General features: G+C 45.7%; 2 protein-coding genes across 2 annotated transcripts; both read left to right on the forward strand.

The window, feature by feature from the left end:
* The first annotated feature begins 2,942 nt into the window (after nucleotides 1-2,942).
* cfl2 (cofilin 2 (muscle)) lies at nucleotides 2,943-9,349 on the forward strand. Its single transcript, XM_073483690.1, has 4 exons — nucleotides 2,943-3,047; nucleotides 6,446-6,753; nucleotides 8,035-8,111; nucleotides 8,361-9,349. Exons 1-4 carry the CDS (start codon nucleotides 3,045-3,047, stop codon nucleotides 8,471-8,473), a joined length of 501 nt encoding a protein of 166 aa, XP_073339791.1. The 5' UTR covers nucleotides 2,943-3,044; the 3' UTR covers nucleotides 8,474-9,349.
* A 4,184-nt stretch (nucleotides 9,350-13,533) lies between these two features.
* On the forward strand, nucleotides 13,534-21,967 carry snx6 (sorting nexin 6). The gene is made up of 14 exons (XM_073483307.1): nucleotides 13,534-13,582; nucleotides 13,773-13,823; nucleotides 16,659-16,763; nucleotides 17,149-17,259; nucleotides 17,379-17,500; nucleotides 17,588-17,711; nucleotides 18,013-18,108; nucleotides 18,227-18,332; nucleotides 18,506-18,581; nucleotides 18,705-18,744; nucleotides 18,891-18,977; nucleotides 19,223-19,382; nucleotides 19,723-19,808; nucleotides 20,206-21,967. Exons 1-14 carry the CDS (start codon nucleotides 13,577-13,579, stop codon nucleotides 20,257-20,259), a joined length of 1,224 nt encoding a protein of 407 aa, XP_073339408.1. The 5' UTR covers nucleotides 13,534-13,576; the 3' UTR covers nucleotides 20,260-21,967.
* The last annotated feature ends 2,177 nt before the right edge of the window (nucleotides 21,968-24,144 follow it).

Genomic DNA, 24,144 nt, shown 5'->3' on the forward strand with positions numbered 1-24,144 from the left:
GCTGCTGCTTCTTGTTGTAGTTATTATGTAGAGTCTCTGAGAGATGTAAAACATGAGTTTTGAGAAAGAAAAACATCCTCAAACAAGAAACAGAAAAAATAACATTTTCGTCCTAAAAAGTCAATAAACAATAATTTGATTGTCACATTTTATTTCTGACTTAACTGAACTTTCCCAAATGACTCTTATTCTAATAGTTTTTCTGCAGTAATGTCAGTATTCACTCCTTTCACACATTTTCTTACTTTATTTTTACTATCACATTTATATTTCTCGCAGCTGTCGCCTGGTGACATCATCTTCTAAATGTTTTTATTGTCTTGTGATGAGAAACTTGAAGCCAGAGATGAAAGAAATACTCAGTTTTAGTAAAATCAGACTGAGTCAGATGGAAGAACAACAGTTATAGATAAAAAACATAAGTAATAAGACTTTATACACTATGGGTCTTAGAGATATGAGAGGACAGCTGAGCATGATAAAAACATCAGTGGTTGAAATATAAAGTATATATAAAAATTAATACCAAAATGTAGAAATAGATTAGTTACACTACCAGAAGTACAAGTACTTGTTTCATTACAATTTTCAATTCAATTCAATTCAAAGGAGCTTTATTGGCATGAAAGTTTAACAACAATGTTGCCAAAGCATCAAAACACAACTCGTCCAAACACTCGGACAGAACACAACAAATAACACAAACACAACACCAAGATTGATTTACATTAATTATATATACAGTGTGTGCGTGTGTGTGCGTGTGTGTGCATGTGTGTGCATGTGTGTGTCTGTCTGTGTGTGTCTGTGTGTGTGCGTGTGTCTGTGTGTGTGTGTGTGTCTGTGTGTGTGTGCGTGTGTCTGTGTGTGTGTGTGTGTGTGCGTGTGTCTGTGTGTGCGTGTGTCTGTGTGTGTGTGTGTGCCTGTGTGTGTGTGCGTGTGCCTGTGCGTGTGTCTGTGTGTGTGCGTGTATGTGTGTCTGTGTGCCTGTGTGTGCGTGTGTCTGTGTGTGTGTGTGTGTCTGTGTGTGTGTGTGTGTCTGTGTGTGTGTGTGTGCGTGTGCCTGTGTGTGCCTGTGTGTGCGTGTGTCTGTGTGTGTGTGTGTGCGTGTGCCTGTGTGTGTGTGTGTGCGTGTGCCTGTGCGTGTGTGTGTGTGCCTGTGTGTGTGTGTCTGTTTGTGTGTGTCTGTGTGTGTGTGTGTCTGTGTGTGTGCGTGTGCGTGTGTGTGTGTGTCTGTGTGTGTGCGTGTGCCTGTGTGTCTGTGTGTGTGTCTGTGTGTGTGTGTCTGTGTGTGTGTGTCTGTGTGTGTGCGTCTGTGTGTGTGCGTGTGCCTGTGTGTCTGTGTGTGTGTCTGTGTGTGTGTGTGTCTGTGTCTGTGTGTCTGTGTGTGTGTCTGTGTGTGTGTCTGTGTGTGCGTGTGCCTGTGTGTGTGTGTGTGTGTCTGTGTGTGTGTGTGTCTGTGTGTGTGTGTGTCTGTGTGTGTGCCTGTGTGTGTGTGTCTGTGTGTGTGTGTGCGTGTGCCTGTGTGTCTGTGTGTGTGTCTGTGTGTGTGTGTGTCTGTGTGTGTGCCTGTGTGTGTGTGCGTGTGTGTCTGTGTGTGTGTGTGCGTGTGCCTGTGTGTGTGCGTGCGCGTGTGTGTGTGCGTGCGCGTGTGTCTCAGGTGTGCATGGTGACACATATTGGGCAGCAGGTGTGTGTGTGTGTGTGTGTGTGTGTGTGTCTGTGTGTGTGTCTGTGTGTGTGTGCGTGCGCGTGTGTCTCAGGTGTGCATGGTGACACATATTGGGCAGCAGGTATGTGTGTGTGTGTGTGTGTGTCTGTGTGTGTGTGTGTGTGTGTGTGTCTCAGGGTGTGCATGGTGACACATATTGGGCAGCAGGTGTGCCCTGTCTCCTTCTCCCAGGAGTATTTTAATGTTGAGAGGTGGTTCAGCTCTTTGAACTCTGAGATTACAGAGTTGAACTTGTTAAAATAAATGTTCCTGCTTTCGTTGATGCTTTACATTGTAGGAGAAAGTGCATCTCTGTCTCAGCCTCACCTGTCCAGCAGTGACCACATGTTGTGTTGTCTCAGCCTCACCTGTCCAGCAGCGACCACATGTTGTGTTGTCTCAGCCTCACCTGTCCAGCAGCGACCACATGTTGTGTTGTCTCAGCCTCACCTGTCCAGCAGCGACCACATGTTGTGTTGTCTCAGCCTCACCTGTCCAGCAGCGACCACATGTTGTGTTGTCTCAGCCTCACCTGTCCAGCAGCGACCACATGTTGTGTTGTCTCAGCCTCACCTGTCCAGCAGCGACCACATGTTGTGTTGTCTCAGCCTCACCTGTCCAGCAGTGACCACATGTTGTGTTGTCTCAGCCTCACCTGTCCAGCAGCGACCACATGTTGTGTTGTCTCAGCCTCACCTGTCCAGCAGCGACCACATGTTGTGTTGTCTCAGCCTCACCTGTCCAGCAGCGACCACATGTTGTGTTGTCTCAGCCTCACCTGTCCAGCAGCGACCACATGTTGTGTTGTCTCAGCCTCACCTGTCCAGCAGTGACCACATGTTGTGTTGTCTTTTGGTTGCCGTGATTGTTTGTGTCTTCCTACATTTATTTACATTACATACATTTACATTATATAAAATATAATAATACAATTATTATATAATTACTATATAATTATATTATTGCAGCTGCTCGTCGTGACCCGGTGAAGTTGTATTTTATGATAATAATCTATTTGTACTTTTATTTTGTTTTATTGGTTTAAATCTGAAAAGTACCTCAAGGCTTTCAGTAACTGGTAAAGTACCTGAACATGAAGTACAGTATACAGTATAAATGACGGTGAGGTGATCCGGACCGGACCGGACCGGACCGGCCGGTGTCGCAGGTCTGGTGCCTGTGTGGCCCCGCCCCTCTCCTCCCCCCCTCCCCCTCCTCCCCCCTCTTCCTCCTCCTCCTCCTCCTCCGCTCGGACGCCACATTCCCCGCTACCTTTCACCCCTGAGAAACCCCGATCTGACGGCGAATCAGCGCGGACAAACCCCGGGACAACATGGTAAGACCCGTCCGGAGCCCGTCCCCGGGTTAGGTGGGGGTGTAGATGAGCCCCGCACGGCCCCCAGTGCGGCGCCGTGCGGGTCCTCGGAGGACCGTTATGTGGCTCCGCTCGGCGGTAGCGTGATGTTAGCATTAGCATTAGCATTAGCATTAGCATTAGCATTAGCATGGCTGCCGCTCCCGTTATTTAAGCTAGCTGCTGCCGCCACCGACCGTTACTCGGTCCGGTCTTCACCCACACACCTCCGCCGAGGACCCGCTCACACCTGCTCACACCCGCTCACACCTGCTCACGTTAACTCACGCTTTTATTAGTGAATGTGTACAACGGGCCGTGTTTCGGGCCGAGCAGGGCCGGAATGGGCCGGGCCTGCCCCCAGGCCGTGTGGCCAGGGGCGGCCATCTTATTCCCGCTGTGGTCCTGCTGAGCAGACCGGCCCGCACCCACCCAGCCTGCCTGCCTGCCGGGCCGGGCCGGGCCGGGCCGGGCCGTGACAGGCCGGCACGACCTGCTGAACCGAACTAACCCGGTTCAGATGAAGGAGCGCGTTCTGTTAGATTTAGTCCGGGTTAGTTAGCAGAGAGACAGACAGCCGTGACTCTGCAGTCTGTGTGTGCGTGTGCGTGCGTGTGCGTGCGGGCTGGTTGATTAGCACAGTTCAATAAAAGTATTAAATGTGTTCAGTGAAACAACATCATGAATACTAAAGTACAGTTAACAACAAAGTGAAAAACATTCAGTTAATTAATTATTAATGATTATTTCATTGATTGAGTCTTAAAGATAATTAACATAAATAAAAGTGATAAATCAGCAAGTATGTGACGTTAATCTTTATATTAATAATTCCTCATAAATACATGAATTGTTTAATTAATGAGATGTTCAGCTCCAGTAATAACGCAGCAGTGAGTCGTTAATATATATATTATATATATATATATAGTACACCGCTCAGAATGAGTTTTATTGGTTTGTTGGGATGAAAAGTGTCACATCGCTGCTGAGATGCTTCAATACAGACAATAATCAATATATATATATATGTTTATATAGATAGATAGATAGATAGATAGATAGATAGATAGATATTATACACCGCTCAGAATGAGTTTTATTGGTTTGTTGGGATGAAAAGTGTCACATTATTTATTGGGAACCAAAAATATTCACAAAACTAAAAAAAAAAGAAAGATTCACATATGTCGCAGAATAAACAATCAAGTGAACATTAAAACATCCTGAACTAATATTAATTAGTGTGTAAGAAATAAAAACAGATAAATCAATACATTTAAACATCAGGAAGACATAAAGGCAACAGATCAAAGAATTAGTTTAAAATCAATCAGTGTGACAGATAATGAAGAGAAATATAAAGCTGTAGGTAACAGGATGTAAACAACAACAACGACAGGTTTAACATGTTAACGTTGTGTAGCGGTGAGCTGATGACATCATTCATACAGCTGATGAAACTGATCAGTGTGTACAGTCATGTTCACATTAATCAATAACTCACTGTTCTTATGTTCATTACGCTCAGTCAGCTGCTGAGAACTGACTCACTGTGACGCCATTTTGTGTCTTCATGTTTATTGATCCAATCAGCTGTCACACCTTAAACATGATGCAGAGTGACATCAGCAGTGATGTCACAGGATCCTCCTTTGATCAACGGCTCTGTGTGTAAAACATCCAGAGTGACACTGATGATGATTATCGATCAGCTGATTGTATGTTTGTTTAAAATGAAACATTAACAGCCATCAGATCACCAATCAATGAACTGATAATCAAAACAGTGATCAGCTGATGTGCAGTGAGTCCAGATGAGGATGTCAGCTGACTTCTGTTAGTCTTCTCCAGTCAGCTGGTCTGCAGCCTAAAGGGACATTCTGTAAACCTCACAGAGCTCAGCGACAGCTGTGTGTCTGTAAAACTTTATTTATACAGCATACTGCGGACAACCAGACACAGTCCAGACAGGAAACATCAGCAGACCGATGGAAGAAGTTAAATTAAATAATCAGTAGAGTTCATGTGTCCACATGCTGCGTCTGATGGTCCAGGACAAACAGACAGACCTCTGGGAAACTGTGACAGACTGTTTGATTCATTGATTCATTACCACCAAAAAAAATCTAATATTCAGAAAATGAGAATTGATTGACAGCAGAGTCAAAGTTCTGTCGTCTGTAAGTTTTTTAAATAAAGTTAGATGTTCAAAGATCCGTCACACAGACGCTTTAATTTTACAGTGAACAGCTTCAGTGATGATTCACTCGTCAACCATTTCCTGTTTCAACAGGAAGTTCGTCACACAGAGAGCTGAAGCCACGCCCCTTCCTGTGTGCCCAGTGGGACCTTCGTTGATCAAACCTTTGTCTGGTAGTGATGAAGAGAGAAATAATGTATTGATCCTGTTGAACTGGGTCATGAATCACATGATGTTTGTCAGTTTGTTGTATTAAAGTCAAACCTCATGTAGTTTTGTGTTAAAGCGCTCAGTGAACTACATCGTCTCATGAGCACCAGAACCAACACCAACATGGACCCAACTGGGCTCAGAAAAGCTCGTAAACAAGATGAACATCACAATAAACCTGCTCATAGTGACAACTGCAGTTCTGGTTCTGGTTCACTTCTGTGAGCTGCTGATATGCAGGAGCAGCTCTACAATATTTCAGTTAGAGACAGTGTCACTGATGACGCCGTCGACTGCGACGTCTTTATAATGACGTCACAGTCTGATGACAGACTGACAAACATCATCTGTGTGATTCAATTCAACAGGATCAATACATCATCTGTCTGACATAAGGTCCATGAGGGAATCAGAAGGGGCGTGGCTTCAGCTCACCATGTTTCAGTTGTCTTCTTCAACAGTGTCCAATGGTTATCGTCTGTTTCCATGGTAACGGCACAAACAGCTGGCAGCTAATCATGCAGCGTAGCTTCACTACAGTCTGCTAACAGCTCTGTGAGGCTCTACTGAGACATCTTAGTGCTTAGCTTTTCATGCTAACATTCATGAGGAGAAACAAAAAGAAATCCAACCATTCATCCCGCCTGTCAGTGGTCAGTCATTAATCAATTACATGTCTGTAGATGAACCAATCATAAGCAGTTACCTGACAGGTGTTCACACCGCTGCACACAATCTAAACCATGTCTGAGCTGGTTTTACTGACCTCATACTGAACATCCGAGGCTGAAGCGTTACATTAACGTTAGCACAGTGTTTTAGCTCCAACGTGTCTGATCAGTTTTATCTTCCTCGTTGGTGTTTTTATTCCAATTAGTATTTGAACTGTCTGATGTTTGATCACTTTGTAACCTTGTTCTTAAAGTGCTGTTTAAATAAAGTTTTGTTTGATCTGTGTCGTCTGCAGGCGTCAGGTGTCACAGTGAACGATGAGGTCATCAGGGTGTTCAACGACATGAAGGTGAGGAAGTCTTCGACCCAGGACGAGGTGAGGAAGAGGAAGAAGGCGGTCCTGTTCTGTCTGAGCGAGGACAAGAAGAAGATCATCGTGGAGGAGGGGAAGCAGATCCTGGTGGGCGACATTGGAGAGACGGTGGAGGACCCCTACGCCTGCTTCGTCAGCCTCCTCCCCCCCAACGACTGCAGATACGGTCTGTACGACGCCACCTACGAGACCAAGGAGTCCAAGAAGGAGGACCTCGTCTTCATCTTCTGGTACGGTACTGATCTAGGACCAGTCTGTGGTCAGGGACCAGAGGTTGATTAGAGACCAGAGGTTGATCAGAGACCAGAGGTTGATCAGGGACCAGAGGTTGTTCAGAGACCAGAGGTTGATCAGGGACCAGAGGTTGATCAGGGACCAGAGGTTGTTCAGAGACCAGAGGTTGTTCAGAGACCAGAGGTTGTTCAGAGACCAGAGGTTGTTCAGAGACCAGAGGTTGATGAGGGACCAGTTGTTGATCAGAGACCAGTTGTTGATCAGAGACCAGAGGTTGATCAGAGACCAGAGGTTGATAAGGGACCAGTTGTTGATCAGAGACCAGTTGTTGATCAGAGACCAGTTGTTGATAAGGGACCAGTTGTTGATCAGAGACCAGTTGTTGATCAGAGACCAGTTGTTGATCAGGGACCAGAGGTTGTTCAGAGACCAGTTGTTGATCAGGGACCAGAGGTTGGCCAGAGACCAGAGGTTGATGAGGGACCAGTTGTTGGTCAGAGACCAGAGGTTGATGAGGGACCAGTTGTTGATCAGAGACCAGAGGTTGATCAGAGACCAGAGGTTGTTCAGAGACCAGATGTTGATCAGAGACCAGAGGTTGATGAGGGACCAGTTGTTGATCAGAGACCAGAGGTTGATGAGGGACCAGTTGTTGATCAGAGACCAGAGGTTGATGAGGGACCAGAGGTTGATCAGAGACCAGAGGTTGATGAGGGACCAGAGGTTGATCAGAGACCAGAGGTTGTTCAGAGACCAGAGGTTGATCAGAGACCAGAGGTTGATGAGTGACCAGTTGTTGACCAGAGACCAGAGGTTGATGAGGGACCAGTTGTTGATCAGTGACCAGAGGTTGTTCAGAGACCAGAGGTTGTTCAGAGACCAGAGGTTGATCAGAGACCAGAGGTTGTTCAGAGACCGGAGGTTGTTCAGAGACCAGAGGTTGATCAGAGACCAGAGGTTGATGAGGGACCAGTTGTTGATCAGAGACCAGAGGTTGATGAGGGACCAGTTGTTGATCAGTGACCAGAGGTTGTTCAGAGACCAGAGGTTGATCAGAGACCAGAGGTTGTTCAGAGACCAGAGGTTGATCAGAGACCAGAGGTTGATCAGGTTTCAGGTGTTCAGAGCAGGTTCATGATCTGTGAAATGACAGCATTCAGAATCTGATTTTGATTTGGTTCTCCTCCAGCTGGTGTTGCCATAGGGACCATCTTTAACAACGATCGATCTGATTGGTTAAAACGGTTCTGATGTTCTGCCTGCTGTGTCGTCCTCAGGGCTCCAGATGGCGCTCCACTGAAGAGCAAGATGATCTATGCCAGCTCTAAAGATGCCATCAAAAAGAAGTTTACAGGTGAGAGGTCATGTGAGCTGCTGAGGTCAGAGGTCATGTCATCATTACAACTTTAAATAATAATTAATGATTAGCTTAACTTGCTGTATTAGCTGATTGTGTCATGTTGCTAACCACGTTGACACACCTGGAACGTCTGTCAGGTGGTTCTCTGTGGAGCTCAGCTCTGATTGGTCGAGCTCAGGTGTGTGTAGCGGCTCAGGTGTGTGTCTCCCTGAGCCCTCTGTGACCTCAGGTGTGTCTCCTCAGGTATCAAACACGAGTGGCAGGTGAACGGGCTTGACGACATCCAGGACCGCAGCACGCTGGCTGAGAAGCTGGGCGGGAACGTGGTGGTGTCTCTGGAGGGCAAGCCCATGTGATGTCATTGCGGCGAGCCAAGCGGAGCCAAGCCAACCGCCGTGCCATCCGGACCGAAGCACCTGACCCCACCTGAACACCGCCGCTTCACTCAGCAGCTTGCTCTGTCTGTATCCATGTCCTGAAGGAGTTAGCGTCTTTAGGCCTCTTTGTTTTCTTTTTGTTCTTTTTGCTTTTTTTCAATATGAAGGAGATCTCATTAACATAATGATATGCAAACACCTCCCAGTTTGTTGCCACATGACTTCTGTTCACCTGGCAGAAAAATCGACACACTACCAAACCCCAGGAAGGTTGTCTCTCTCTCACAGCCAGAGTTTTGCCAAAAAGTCGATGTGAAGGAAGCAGCCACACGTGTCGGAGGTGAGCGCCGCACCGCGAAGCTCCGCCTCCCGCAGCTTTTTACATATGACTTTATTTATTATTGTAAACTGTTGTTTCTTCTTCAGTATGTTCAACCAGGCAGACTTATTGTTAGACTATGCATCAGAAGAGAAGAAGAAGCCGATGATTACCCAGCACTTTTTGTTGAAACACTACAGGTCGAGACAGAACGTTAAATTCTCTGTTTGTCACCACGCTAACGTTTGTTTACCTCAGTTCTCATTCCTGTCGGACTCACCGTCATTCTAGCTGTTTGGTCGTCGCCTTACTTTCAGTTTGAATGTAAACGTCACACCAGTTAGTTAGAGTGCACTTTTATTTTGTAAAGAAACACTACAGGAAGCCGAATTTGACCCCAGCAGTGAGAGACGACCCCACAACAACAACAACAACAACAACAACAAGAACACGACGACATCTGGAGCCTTAAAGTGGAACGTTGTTTCTGAGATCACAGGAAGCCACTTTGCAATAAAAGCCTGTGGCAGATCTGACGCCTCCCGCCTCGTCTCTGCTTCCACCAATCACAGAGCGTCTTCACCCGCAGGTCCTCCACCTGCTGTCAGCCTCACATCTGCTCTGGGGAACAGGTGTCGGTTCTACGTTCTGCACTGACCTTTAAACAGCAGTCAGACTGGAACGACCTCCGGGTGAAAACGTTCTGAACACTGTAGAACCTCAGTAGAACCTGTCTGACACATGTACAGCTCTAGTAGTGTTAGAACCAGAATGACCTTTTAAAAGAACCCCAGTGGAATTATTGTGATCTAAGGAGACCACATTATAACAAACTATGTTCTAATGTAGAAGAACATGTACAACATCGGTAGAAACTAAAGTAGAACATTGTCAGATCAGCTGAACCAGTGAGATGCCAGTAGAACACCAATTGATCAATTATGGGATATGTGATACCAGTATGACCTCAGTAGAACCATGTTAGAACCTCTACAAACTTGGTAGAACCTCATTAGAACCAGTACATTCTTTAGTATAATTAGTATAAGCTCCAGCAGAACCAATAACACCTCAGTAGAACCACATTAGAACCAAACTGAGACTTACAGCTGATGTTCTGTTTGAGTCCATCAGAACCTGATTTTAAGGGTTCCACAGGTTCTAAATGTGAAGAACATTAGTGAAACTAAATGATCAGTCTGTAAGTTAAAGGGTTAATCTGATTTTCTTCTTCAACCATCGTAAAAGTCCTGACTTCCTGTCTGACTTCCTGTCTGACTCTTGGCTTCCTATCTGACTCCCTGACTGACTTCCTGTCTGGATTCTGACTCCCTGACTGACTTCCTGTCTGGATTCTGACTCCCTGACTGACTTCCTGTCTGGATTCTGACTCCCTGACTGACTTCCTCTCTGACTCCTGACTTCCCGTCTGTTGAGCAGCCTCAGCAGCTGAATGACTGATGCGGTACATTCCTGCCCTTAAAAGGTGTTGCAGTGTAGACCTGGTCAGGGACGACCTGGTCAGGGACTCTGGTGTGAAACCAGGACCAGGTCCTGCTGCTGTCAGGAGGAGACCCAGCTGCTGTGGTCAGGTTTGAACGTGTTGTTTAAAGTATAAAGGAGTGAAGCTGCTGTCACTGATCAGCTCTGGAGAATCTGATCCTGCTGCTTCTATTTCTGGACCACACATGCTTCTGAGTCCAGTCATCAGTGTCCACAAAAGGCAAAAAACTGGACAGACGGACGAGCTGCTGCAGGGAGACCACGCAGAACTACACAACCAGCAGCTGCAGAGACACAACTACACAACCAGCTGCAGACACACAAACATGTCTGAGACTCGACAGGTACGGAGGTCCAGAAAGACAAGAATGAAACATCAGGAAGGATAAAAATATGCCGAAGTGCTGAAGATGAAAGTTTGAATTTATTTTGTCTAAATAATGAAAAACTTGTGAATGAACCTCACATGAAGATTAAATGAACAGATCACAGTCCCAGACTGTCACTGGTGGAAAGTAACTAAGTACATTTACTCAAGTATTTCCATTTTCTGCTTTTTTATTCAGAGGGAAGTCTGCTACGTTATTCTTCACTACATTTATTGATAACTTCGGTTACTTTGCAGATGAATCAATAAGTGATTATTAGTTTTTACAGATGAATATCAGCTGTGACATTAAACTGAGCAACACATGAAGGCGTCAGTAATTATAATATAATAATATTTAATAATTTAATTTAATAATATTTATACCAGTACTTTTACTTTTGGTACTTTAAGTACATTTGGATTCCTATACTTTTACTCATAACTGAGTTTTTCTTCACGTCACCGAAGTAAAGATCTCAGTTCAGTGTTAATTTATAGTTTCTATGATTGGAGTTTGGTTTGCAGCTCAGATGAAGACAAACAGCAGTAAACATTTACACATGTATAAATTAATAACTCCTAAAGAACTGAAACGGCTCTGATGTGTTTTAATGATGTAACGGATGTGAAGATGGTTCATTACCCAGAATCCCTCAGGTGAGTCAGGTCTGTGTCCTCCTGCTGGTCACTGAGCTGAACTGCAGACACATTTCATCACTAAAGTATCATCAGTATATAAACATGAATAACTAATAACGTTCAAAAGTGGTGAAGAGCAAAAACTATTTAACATTTTTATTTCATCTGTTCTCGTCTTCATCACCGTTTTCAGTTTCAACTTAAGCTTTTGAATTTTCACGAGTTTCAAATGAGCTTTTACGGCCCAATTATTCCAGCAGTGTAATAATATTTTTCATTTTCTCTCTTTTGATTTTCTATCTGGACTTTTAATCTGAATTAAGACCAAATATATCTTCCACAGAGGCAGTGATTTACCATTCTGATCCTTTATCTCAGTAAAGGTACCAACAGAGTAAAAATACTCCATTACAAGCCCTACATTCAAAATACTAATCAAGTACTTGTTCTGCAGAAAGATGTGAGTGAGATACTGATGGATGAGGGCTGTCATCAGATTTAACTACAGGATCATCAAAACCAATTATTGATCGTGATGCCTATAGAAATAAAAGAATTTAGTACAGTTCACTTTTTCCTCCACGAGTGAGACCTCTCCTCAAACATCAGTGATCCCCAAATTTATTTGATACCCAGTGTAGAAATACCCAGTGTAGAAATACTCGGTGTAGAAATACTCGGTGTAGAAATACTCAGTGTAGAAATACTCGGTGTAGAAATACTCAGTGTAGAAATACTCAGTGTAGAAATACTCAGTGTAGAAATACTCGGTGTAGAAATACTCAGTGTAGAAATACTCAGTGTAGAAATACCCGGTGTAGAAATACTCGGTGTAGAAATACTCAGTGTAGAAATACCCGGTGTAGAAATACTCGGTGTAGAAATACTCGGTGTAGAAATACTCAGTGTAGAAATACCCAGTGTAGAAATACTCAGTGTAGAAATACTCGGTGTAGAAATACTCAGTGTAGAAATACTCGGTGTAGAAATACTCGGTGTAGAAATACTCAGTGTAGAAATACCCGGTGTAGAAATACTCGGTGTAGAAATACTCGGTGTAGAAATACTCAGTGTAGAAATACCCAGTGTAGAAATACTCAGTGTAGAAATACTCGGTGTAGAAATACTCGGTGTAGAAATACTCAGTGTAGAAATACTCAGTGTAGAAATACTCAGTGTAGAAATACTCGGTGTAGAAATACTCGGTGTAGAAATACCCGGTGTAGAAATACTCGGTGTAGAAATACCCGGTGTAGAAATACTCGGTGTAGAAATACTCGGTGTAGAAATACTCGGTGTAGAAATACCCGGTGTAGAAATACTCGGTGTAGAAATACTCGGTGTAGAAATACTCGGTGTATAAATACTCAGTGTAGAAATACTCAGTGTAGAAATACTCGGTGTAGAAATACTCGGTGTAGAAATACTCAGTGTAGAAATACCCAGTGTAGAAATACTCGGTGTAGAAATACTCAGTGTAGAAATACCCAGTGTAGAAATACTCGGTGTAGAAATACTCAGTGTAGAAATACCCAGTGTAGAAATACTCAGTGTAGAAATACTCAGTGTAGAAATACTCAGTGTAGAAATATTCAGTATAGAAATACTCAGTGTAGAAATACTCGGTGTAGAAATACCCGGTGTAGAAATACTCAGTGTAGAAATACTCGGTATAGAAATACTCGGTATAGAAATACTCAGTGTAGAAACACCCAGTGTAGAAATACTCGGTATAGAAATACTCGGTGTAGAAATACCCGGTGTAGAAATACTCGGTGTAGAAATACTCAGTGTAGAAATACTCGGTATAGAAATACTCGGTGTAGAAATACTCGGTGTAGAAATACTCGGTGTAGAAATACTCAGTGTAGAAATACCCGGTGTAGAAATACTCGGTGTAGAAATACTCAGTGTAGAAATACCCGGTGTAGAAATACCCGGTGTAGAAATACTCGGTGTAGAAATACTCGGTGTAGAAATACTCAGTTACAAGTAAAAGTCCTGCCTTTAAAATGTAACTGAAGGAAAAGTAGAATCATTTCAGTACATTAAATAAAACATTATATATTTTGACGTCATTAACATTGTAAATATGAAAATTTTAGATTCTGAGGGATACTAATACACTGAAATACTCTCCGTTACATTACTCTCACAGTTACTCTTCTTCTTCTTGTTTTGAATTTGAGTCATGAAATCGGCCCTGCCGTGGTGACGTCACAGCACTTCCTGTCTCCACCCGTTCGCAGCCATGATGGTGAGTTTATGTCTTTTCTCCGCTCTCGCTCCTGTTTTTTTACCGTGTGTCCGCTCCGCAGGGCCCCGGGGAGCCTCCGGGGAGCCGCCGGGGAGCCGCCGGGGCTCCGCCGGGCGTCGTGTCGCTGTGTCCCGGTCAGTGAGCGGGCGTGTGTCGGTAAACTAACGGCTCTGTGTCTCTGTCTCCGCAGCAGGAAGGGCTGGACGACGGACCCGACTTCCTCTCCGAGGAGGACCGGGGAGTGAGTGCTCACTGTCTCACCTGTCTGTCTGTCTGTCTCACCTGTCTGTCTGTCTGTCTGTCTGTGTGACTGGACTGGCTCCGGGTTCTGTTCGGCTCGGCTCAAGCATCCACCTAGCATTAGCTCTGGTTGTCTAGCCAGGTTAGCAGTGTATGCTAACGTTAGCTTCATGCTAACGGGCTCAGTGTGTGTGTGCGTCAGCTGTGGTTGGACTGTGTGTGTTTGGGGTCCAAACAGCTGCAGGCCGTTAGCTTAAGCGGCTAACTGAGCTAACCTGGCTAACAGATGTAGCTAGCAGCTAACGTTTCAGATCATTAAGTGTTGTTAATCAGCTGCTTAACGTCAGGCGGTCACATGACACACACACACACACACACACAGACACACACACACACACACACAGACACACACACACACACACACACACACACACACACTGTGATGGTAATTGGCTAATTCTCTCCAGTCCAGATGAAAAGGAACAGAGTGAGACCTCCTCTGTCTCTAACATGAAACCAGTGTGTTGTGTGTTGTGTGTTCTGTCTTCTGTCTGCTCTGTGTTCTGTCTGCTCTGTGTGTTCTGTGTTCTGTGTTCTGTGTTCTGTGTTCTCTGTCTGCTCTGTGTGTTCTGTGTTCTGTGTGTTCTGTGTTCTGTGTTCTGTCTGCTCTGTGTGTTCTGTGTGTTCTGTGTTCTGTCTGCTCTGTGTTCTGTGTTCTGTGTTCTGTGTGTTCTGTCTGCTCTGTGCTCTCTGTGTGTTCTGTCTGCTCTGTGTGTTCTGTGTGTTCTGTGTTCTGTGTGTTCTGTGTTCTGTCTGCTCTGTGTGTTCTGTGTGTTCTGTGTTCTGTGTGTTCTGTGTTCTGTCTGCTCTGTGTGTTCTGTGTGTTCTGTGTTCTGTCTGCTCTGTGTTCTGTGTTCTGTCTGCTCTGTGCTCTCTGTGTGTTCTGTGTGTTCTGTCTGCTCTGTGTGTTCTGTGTTCTGTCTGCTCTGTGTTCTGTGTTCTGTCTGCTCTGTGTTCTGTGTTCTGTCTGCTCTGTGTTCTGTGTGTGTTCTGTGTTCTGTCTGCTCTGTGTTCTGTGTTCTGTCTGCTCTGTGTTCTGTGTTCTGTCTGCTCTGTGTTCTGTGTGTGTTCTGTGTTCTGTCTGCTCTGTGTTCTGTGTTCTGTCTGCTCTGTGCTCTCTGTGTGCTCTGTCTGCTCTGTGTGTTCTGTGTTCTGTGTTCTGTCTGTTCTGTGTGTTCTGTGTTCTGTGTGTTCTGTCTGCTCTGTGTTCTCTGTGTGTTCTGTGTTCTGTCTGCTCTGTGCTCTGTCTGCTCTGTGTTCTGTGTTCTGTGTTCTGTCTGTTCTGTGTTCTGTGTTCTGTCTGCTCTGTCTGCTCTGTGTTCTGTGTTCTGTGTGTTCTGTGTTCTGTCTGTTCTGTGTTCTCTGTGTGTTCTGTGTTCTGTGTGTTCTGTCTGTTCTGTGTTCTGTCTGTTCTGTGTGTTCTGTGTGTTCTGTGTTCTATGTGTTCTGTGTTCTGTCTGCTCTGTGTGTTCTGTCTGCTCTGTGTGTTCTGTGTTCTATGTTCTGTGTGTTATGATGAGTCGTGATGATCACTGTTCTCAGTCACAGACTTAATGAACAGAGTGTTCATCTGTTTCTTTATATTATAATGACACACTTGTTTGACTTGTGCTGCACCAGCTGACTGTTTGTGTGTAAACATGTTTATTACACACTGTAATGTAGCGACACCTGACTGAGGCTTGTTTACATGTAAACACAGGTGTAATAATATAAAAGATGTTTTCACGTGTGTCATAAACATTTATTAAAACTTTATACGCTGCGTAGAAAAGCTAATCAGAGGGACAAAAAGTTAGCGAGCTGGCTAACTTGAATAGAGATAAAATAATTGAATGGTGCGGCTCGTCTACACTTCCCAAATGTTACAGTGACGTGATGACGTGAAATGTGATGACATGTGACATGTGATGACATGTGACATGTGATGATGTGTCACGTGATGACATGTCATGTGATGACATGCGACATGTGATGACATGTGATGACATCATTACAGTCTGACCTCGACGTTAACGGGCTTCAGAGCCTGGAGCTCTGCATGGAGGTCAGGGTGCCGCAGTCACATACTGTCACAATAACAGAACACACACACACACACACACACACACACACACACACACACACACACACACACACACACACACCAGGCAGTGAAATGCTAACATTATTAGCTTGTTAGCGGTCATGTGAGCTCAGTTACTCTGTTGGTCACATGACCACAGAGTTACAACTGAATCAAAGTAACTTGATTATTATTTTTATTATCAGTCACTAGTTCAGATCGGACATGTGACATGTGACACCAGAATCGCTGCTCACGTTCTGATCCGGACGCAGTCCAACAAGATTAAAGGAGCATTACGTAGTTAAATAATGAGAAGAGGCAGACACAACACAATAAAATCTGGTCCCATCCCGGTCAGATACCAGGCCCGGTCCACACAGTGTTTGTTTCAGGCAGTGAAGCCGTCTGTGTGGACACACGGCATAAAATATCTTAATGCTTTCAATTCAGCGTGCTAAGATTCAGATCCTGTCAGCCTGTTTTCTTCCATCCTGGAGCAGAATCAACCAGAACCGGTCTTATTTCACCTCCTCTGGACTGAAACCGTCCTGCTGCTTTAACATGTTCACTCCGTCAGCTCGTCACACCGAAGAGATTCAGTCACGTGATACAAGTCGTCGCAGGTGTGGTCGCTCAGTCGGATGCAGGTGATGTGACTGTCAGTGGTGTGGTGCATGATGGGATATGTGTGTGTCTGTCATCCTGCAGCCCCGGGCGGTGAACGTGGACCTACAGACGGACGCCACGCTGCAGGTGGACATCTCTGACGCTCTGAGTGAGAGAGACAAGGTCAAGTTCACCGTCCACACCAAGGTCAGACTCTTCACTGTAACTCATGTAATAGATTACTTTATATTTCACTGTCTCTGTGGGGTTAAATATGGAGTCACTCATGTAATAGATTACTTTGTATACAGGTTTAAACACAGTGTCATGATCCTCCAGGTCCACCACTGGTCTCTGATTTAAACATTTTATTTTCAGAGAGTAAACAACAATAAACAACAAACAAACACAGAGAGAAATTCAGTTCCTCTAATCTGTCCAGAGTGAACCCTCTTCACAAACAAATCATTGAAGGATCTCTGAAGAAGAAAATAAACCAACATGGATTCTCGATTCAGAATCACTGCTCAGTGTTTTAATTTGACAGTACATCAGTCAGCTGATGTGGTGATGTCACTTCCTGTCTCCACAGAGCACGCTCCCTAACTTTAAGCAGAACGAGTTCTCGGTGGTCCGACAGCACGAAGAGTTCATCTGGCTGCACGACTCGTTCGTCGAGAACGAAGACTACGCAGGATACATCGTAATGACCTCACACACGCACACACACGCACACACACACGCACACACGCACACACACACACACACATGCACACACACACACACACAGGTGTTGTTGTTGATGTTGATGTTGTTGTTTAGATCCCCCCTGCCCCCCCCAGACCAGACTTTGATGCATCCAGAGAGAAGCTGCAGAAGCTCGGGGAGGGAGAAGGATCCATGACCAAGGAGGAGTTCACCAAGATGAAGCAGGAGCTGGAGGCGTGAGTCACTCACTGAGTAACGAAGTAACTAGTTACCTGCTAACTCCCACCTGTGTCCCACGCTGACCGCCATGTTTCCTCTCTCAGAGAGTACCTCGCCATCTTCAAGAAGACCGTCGCCATGCACGAGGTCTTCCTGTGTCGTGTGGCGGCTCATCCTGTCCTCAGGAAAGACCTCAACTTCCACGTCTTCCTGGAGTACAACCAGGACGTGAGTCACCTGACCACGCCTCACACACCTGACCACGCCTCACACACCTGACACCGCCTCACACACCTTCACTCACCTGAGATTAACATGTCAAGAGTCAAGACTGACAGGAAGTGATGTCATATTTTCTTTAATACAGCCCAGATGAAACAAAATGGAGGCCTGTGGTCGTCATGACTTCTGACAGAAGACAGAAATGTGTTGTTGTTGTTGTGACCTTTGACCTGTGTGTGTGTGTGTGTGTGTGTGTGTGTGTGTGTGTGTGTGTGTGTGTGTGTGTGTGTGTGTGTGTGTGTGTCAGCTGAGTGTACGAGGGAAGAACAAGAAGGAGAAGCTGGAGGACTTCTTCAAGAATGTGGTGAAGTCGGCCGACGGCGTCCTGGTGGCCGGAGTCAAGGTGACACACCTGAGAATCACACCTGTCTCACACCTGTCCTCATGTTGAGTCACACCTGTCTCACACCTGTCCTCATGTTGAGTCACACCTGTCTCACACCTGTCCGTCTGTGTTTCAGGACGTGGACGACTTCTTCGAGCACGAGAAGACGTTTCTGTTAGAATATCACAACAGAGTCAAAGACGCTTCGGCCAAATCTGACCGGATGATCCGTTCACACAAAAGTAAGAACCAGCTTCACTTTAGAACAGAACCACAGCAGGTGAGCTGCTCACCTGACAGGAAGTCTGTCTGTGCAGGTGCATCATGGGAAATGTAGTAGTCAGTTTTCTATGACATCTCCACCTGAGCTGCTCAGATTTTTTAACGTGTGTGTGTGTGTGTGTGTGTGTGTCAGACGCTGCTGATGACATCAACAGAATCGCCTCGTCTCTCTACACGTTAGGAACACAGGACTCCACAGACGTCTGCAAGTACGAACACATACACGTCTGAGTCATCAGTGATGTCACTGTGACATCACCACAGTTTGTTTGATGTCACTGTGTTGACATCACTTCCTGCTAATGATGCGTTTCCTGTCTGTTGTCTCTCAGGTTCTTCCTGAAAGTGTCGGAGCTGTTTGAGAAGACGAGGGTACGTCTGAGTCACGTGACCACACTGTGTGTGTGTGTGTGTCTGTCTGTCTGTGCGTGTGTGTGTGTGTGTGTTACAGAAGATCGAGGCTCGTGTGTTGTTGTTGTTGTTGTGTTGACCTGTGTGTGTCTGTGTGTGTGTTACAGAAGATCGAGGCTCGTGTGGCAGCAGATGAAGACCTGAAACTTGCCGACCTGCTCAAATATTACCTGAGAGAGTCTCAGGCTGCAAAGGTCAGACTCATTTAATCACGTTCAGAACTACAACATGTTGGTCCGTCCCTATAAACTGTCTGACTTCCTGTCTGAGGCTCATTGGTTCCTACTGAAGACGGACTGACGGGAGGAAACACTTCATCTGTTTCTATCAGTTCATGTGAAGATGTTCTGCTGAGGACCAAACACGGATCAATACTTATCGACTCGACAACTGATCGATGAGTCCAGGAAATAATCATTAGTGTGTCTGTGGTGTTCAGGACCTGCTGTACCGGAGGAGCCGGTCTCTGGTGGACTACGAGAACGCTAACAAGGCTCTGGATAAAGCTCGAGCCAAGAACAGAGACGTCCTGCAGGCCGAGACCAGCCAGCAGCTCTGCTGCCACAAGTTTGAGAAGATCTCCGAGTCCGCCAAGCAAGGTGAGAACCTCAGAGAACCTCAGTGACCCTCAGAGAACCTCAGAGAACCACAGTGACCCTCAGAGAACCTCAGTGACCCACAGAGAGTCTCAGTGGTCACAGGAGGACTCATGAGAGCAGCTCCAGGCAGCTGGTGGAGGGTTTTTAAGAGTCTCTGTGTGAAGCAGCAGAGATGTGATGAATCAGTGTTTAACTCTGACTTATAAACACTTCAGGGTTGTTGGTTAGATTCCAGAGGAAGATGAGAGGGTGTGAAACTGTCCTGATCAATGATCGGCCCTGATCAATGATCGGCCCTGATCAATGATCGGCCCTGACCGTGTCTGTGTTTTAACCTCAGAGCTCATCGACTTCAAGACGAGACGAGTGGCAGCGTTCAGGAAGAACCTGGTGGAGTTGGCAGAGCTGGAGCTCAAACACGCCAAGGTAACAGCCCAGTTATTGTACGGTCACGTTAATCAATAATCAATGTGTTAGCCTAGCTTAGCATAAAGCATGGAAGTAGGGGGAAACTGTTAGCCTCAACTCATGTGTTTTTAGCGTGCCGGCAGTTTGAGAGCCTGAACAGACTGAGATGAATGAATGAGCCACGTATGGATCAGCTGATTGGGTTGACTGTCAACAAGAAGACAAATATAGAAACAGGAAGTTATTTATTCTTGTTTCTTTCAGCTGCCTTTAATGTGAAGTTTTTATTGTTTGACTTCCTGTTTTAATGCTCTGTTTGAGCCTTTGTCCCGCCTCTAGTCTCTGTGTCTCCCCCTAACCCTCACCTGTGTGACTCACCTGTGTGCTCCTCTGGCCCCGCCCCTCTCACCTGCAGGGGAACCTCCAGCTGCTGCAGAGCTGTCTGGGCGTCCTCAAAGGGAACACTTAACTCTGTGACCCCGCCTGCATCAAACTGGACACGCCCCTTCGACACAGCCCCGCCCATATCAAACTGGACACGCCCACCGCGGAGCCCAGACGGATGGACGAACGACACCGAGAACAGTAGAGAGAGAGAGAGAGAGCGCTGAGGGTTAAAGACAGGAAGTCTGTCGTCTTCATCACTAACCTGACACCGTCCTCTTCATCTCCTTCATCCTCCTCTTCCTCTCTGGACTGGTTCTACTGGTTCTACTGGTCCAGCAGTGTTTCCTGAGTGACGTTCACATGAGATTATTGATTATTAAACAATCAAAATGTCTCCTGGTTCAGGTGTTCTGATCAGACTCCTGTTAACAGCTCCTGATACTCGATCAATACGAGTGACAGGGCAGCCGTGACACACAGGTCCAGATGTTGTCTCTGACCTCTGGTCCACACAGGTCCAGATGTTGTCTCTGACCTCTGGTCCACACACCCAGTTTAAAGAATTTCACTTATAAACATTCATAGTTAACTCTAAACATGCTAACCAGTTAGCCACGGCCCGTCCCAGTCTGTACTGCTACCGGCACATGTGAACAAGGTGGGTCCTCCTCCAGTCCAGCAGGAGGCGCTGCTGCACCTGAAGCTGAACTGACACAAACACCAGAAGAAGAAGCAGTTAAGCTAGCGTTAGCCCACAGCTATCCAACAGCTCAACACATGAAGGAACCCTGACGTCTGATCCAGAACCAGAAACATGTGAACGTCTCTCGGGAGGTGGTCCTGGTCCCACTCTGCTGGTCCCAGTCTGCTGGTCCAGTCTGCTGGTCCCACTCTGCTGGTCCAGTCAGTCCCAGACTTCTTCTTCTGTCTGTTATTGAGTCACAAAGTGAAAACTTTTCCACCTGTTTGTTTTGAAGGTTTTTGGGTTCAAGCTGAAACGTTTCAAATCACTTTCTTCATATTTTGTGTTAATTTGTAGAAAATGATTCAGATTGAAGAGACGAGCAGAGAGGGTTTAAATTCAGCTTCAACAAAATCAGACGTTCAGGACTCAAAAACAGACAGAAAACCCCGGTCCTGATGGACCAGCCCGGTCCTGATGGACCAGCCCGGTCCTGATTGCGTTCGTCTGTCTGTCTCTTCATTTTTTTCGTTGCTGCTTCAGCCGTCGTCAGCAAGTCGTTCTGTCTCATCTTCCTCCTCCTCTGTTATTGTGTGTGTGCGTGTGCGTGTGCGTGTGCGTGTCCGGGGGTGGTTTTATTGTCTCGGTGAACTTCCTGTTCTGCTGCTGTGTGATGGCGTCCAGCTCTGGGTCGGTTCCTGTTCTTATTAAAGTGTAAAGTCACTAAATGAAACAGCCTTGTATATGTTTGTATTAGTTAACTAATGAACGCTAATCTTCATCATCTCCTCCTCCTCTTCGTCACTAACTGTAGCCTCTGTTCTGATGTTCGTGTCCTCCAGCTGACGGTGGAGCTTCAGTCTGTTTGCCTTAATGTCGATCAGTCGCTCCTTGTTTCTTTTTTAAAGTGCAACTGTATACGAATGTTTTTTCACTCTTATGTGACCAAAGCTTCCATTTCTGATCCAACATGGAGACAAACAGAATCAACAGAAGAAAAGAAAAGATGATTATACACTCACAACATTTTAGTTGTTACCTTCAGCAGGTCTGTAACCCACCTGGTCATACTGAGACTGAATTAAACTTTACGGACACTTTTCTTACACCCTCTGTGTCTCAGCTCTCTGATTGGACGGGAGGGAGGGGAAGGGGCGGGGCAGACAGACTGTTGGCTGAAGGTTCACTTCAATCACCGGGTTCAAGAAGTCCTTTCAAGATAAAAGCACGTGTTTAGAACTAGGAAGTATTTTCTTCAGTGTGTGATCCCTCTTATTAACTAATCAATGTCATCAGATATACACACTGATGATGTAACGAAGTACAGGGGGGGGGCTGCCGTCACTCTCCGTCCTCCAGCAGCACAAAGTGTCACAAATCACAGGCGGCCGCGAGCAGCTCCGGCGCACAGCCGAGCCGAGCCGAGCCGAGCCGCTTTGGGTTCCGGCTGCCTGGTGGATCTTTGACGGAAGCCGCAACAAGCTGCACAGAGCAGATCGCTCAGGCAGGAAGTCAGACACAGGAACCATAGAGCATCCGGTCAGTTTTCAAAATAAAACACCCTGTGCAGACTCCTGATTGTATAAAAACGAAAAATGACCAGATCAACAAAATCAGGCAGACAAAAGGCTCGGTTCTGAAACGTTCCCGCTGGGTTCTCTTCATACATTCATGGTATGACGTCGTGCGGAGGGCGGAACAAAACCTGTAGCAGACGCGACGTCATAGAGCAGCTTCCGGTGGATCCCAGCGTCTCTCTGTAGAGGAGCACAACAAGTTTACCTGTTCAAAACTAAATGTGACTTTCTGTCAGTGTTTTCAGTGTCTGTTCAGAACATGGCGGCTTGTGTTCTGTTGGTAACTGTCATGTTTGTGCTGGTTTATAGTTCAACCATCAGTGAGGCAGCTGTTACATTTCCTGACACCAGCTGTTTTATCCCCCGTTGAAGCGCACTCTGCTGGACAAACTGTCATTACACCGATTTTAAATTAGCCCAAGCGTTAGCCTGGTTCGGAAGATGAGCCAGAACTGCAGTATGAAGTTTTAAAACACCACTCGTTTCTGTATTTATACAAAAGTTAGGTTCAAATCCATTTATTTATTGGCACGTGTAGAAGGGATGTTGCGAGCAACGATTATTAAAACATCTCTAAAGGTCAGGTTACAGCCGGCCTGGCCCCCTCGGCTCAAACAAAACAGTCATTTATAACGTTACACACACGCACCTGGCAGGTACTATAACACACCTCTATAGAGCAACACAACCACTGCACACACTCAAATGCAGCTCCTGCCGGTGCACACAGCAAACCCCTCAGCCTCGGTCTAAGGCAGCTGAGCACACTTGGAGATGGAAGCGACTGTTTGATGGTCAAAACAAACCAAACACGTGACAGCTCAGCTGAACACATCAACCAAACACAACGGCTGTGTCCAAATTCAGGGGCTGCAGCCTTCGAAGGCCAATTACGTCACAACGCTGCGCGAAGGCCGTCCCAATTCAAAGGCTCCTTCACATGCGGCCTTCTTTTCCTCTTTTTGGAGGACGCACCGCTACTGTCCTTCATGGCCTCCCATATCCCGAGATCCTTTGCGCACCGCTGCTCAGTCCCGAAACAGAAGAGGGAAAGAAAGAGAAAATGACATCAAGTGGCGCAGACATGATATTCAAATGTGAGTCTTGGGTTTATATTCGGCTTTTACTCATTTGAACATCCAACGCCAGATATGTTAAACTTCAAGAGACTATAAAACCTCCAAATTTCAACTTTTAGTTAAAATACGTGACGCTGGTACTGCTATGGTAAATATAGTTATTCACCAATGGGTTAATGTTTATTTTGTAATGTTGATAATTCAATTTAGATTTGACACATTGTACACACACAAATAAATGTACACGTTTGATAGATTTGAACCAAAACAAACTTTAATGCATGAACACCTGGTGACGCAACCAGGAAATACTCCGAAGGCTGGACCGTCCCATTTAACAACGGTGGACGCGGCCTTCAAGGTCTCTCCGAAGGACCCGGCCTTCGTGGGCCGCAAAGGCCGCGTCCTTGAAGGATGCAGCCCCTGAATTGGGACACAGCAACAGAGGGACAGGAACAGCAGTCAGGCCATGCACAGCTGTTCCTCATGCACCTACAACACAAAGCCCATACTGTTCACAAACAAACAACATATAGCAAGCAAGCAGTGCAACACACAAGCTATAAAACATCCATCTTGCAATATTCAAATACAAACTACAATGCAAGCAACACATGAAATAAAATAAA

This window comes from Pagrus major, chromosome 16 (assembly GCF_040436345.1).
Source record: "Pagrus major chromosome 16, Pma_NU_1.0".
NCBI classification, from domain to species: domain Eukaryota; kingdom Metazoa; phylum Chordata; class Actinopteri; order Spariformes; family Sparidae; genus Pagrus; species Pagrus major.

Coding starts and splice junctions, on each gene's coding strand:
- cfl2 (XM_073483690.1), top strand. Junction 6,754..8,034: donor GACCTCGTCTTCATCTTCTG/GTACGGTACTGA, acceptor TGTCGTCCTCAG/GGCTCCAGATGGCGCTCCAC. Junction 8,112..8,360: donor CATCAAAAAGAAGTTTACAG/GTGAGAGGTCAT, acceptor GTGTCTCCTCAG/GTATCAAACACGAGTGGCAG.
- snx6 (XM_073483307.1), top strand. Junction 18,333..18,505: donor GATGATCCGTTCACACAAAA/GTAAGAACCAGC, acceptor TGTGTGTGTCAG/ACGCTGCTGATGACATCAAC. Junction 19,809..20,205: donor TGGAGCTCAAACACGCCAAG/GTAACAGCCCAG, acceptor TCTCACCTGCAG/GGGAACCTCCAGCTGCTGCA.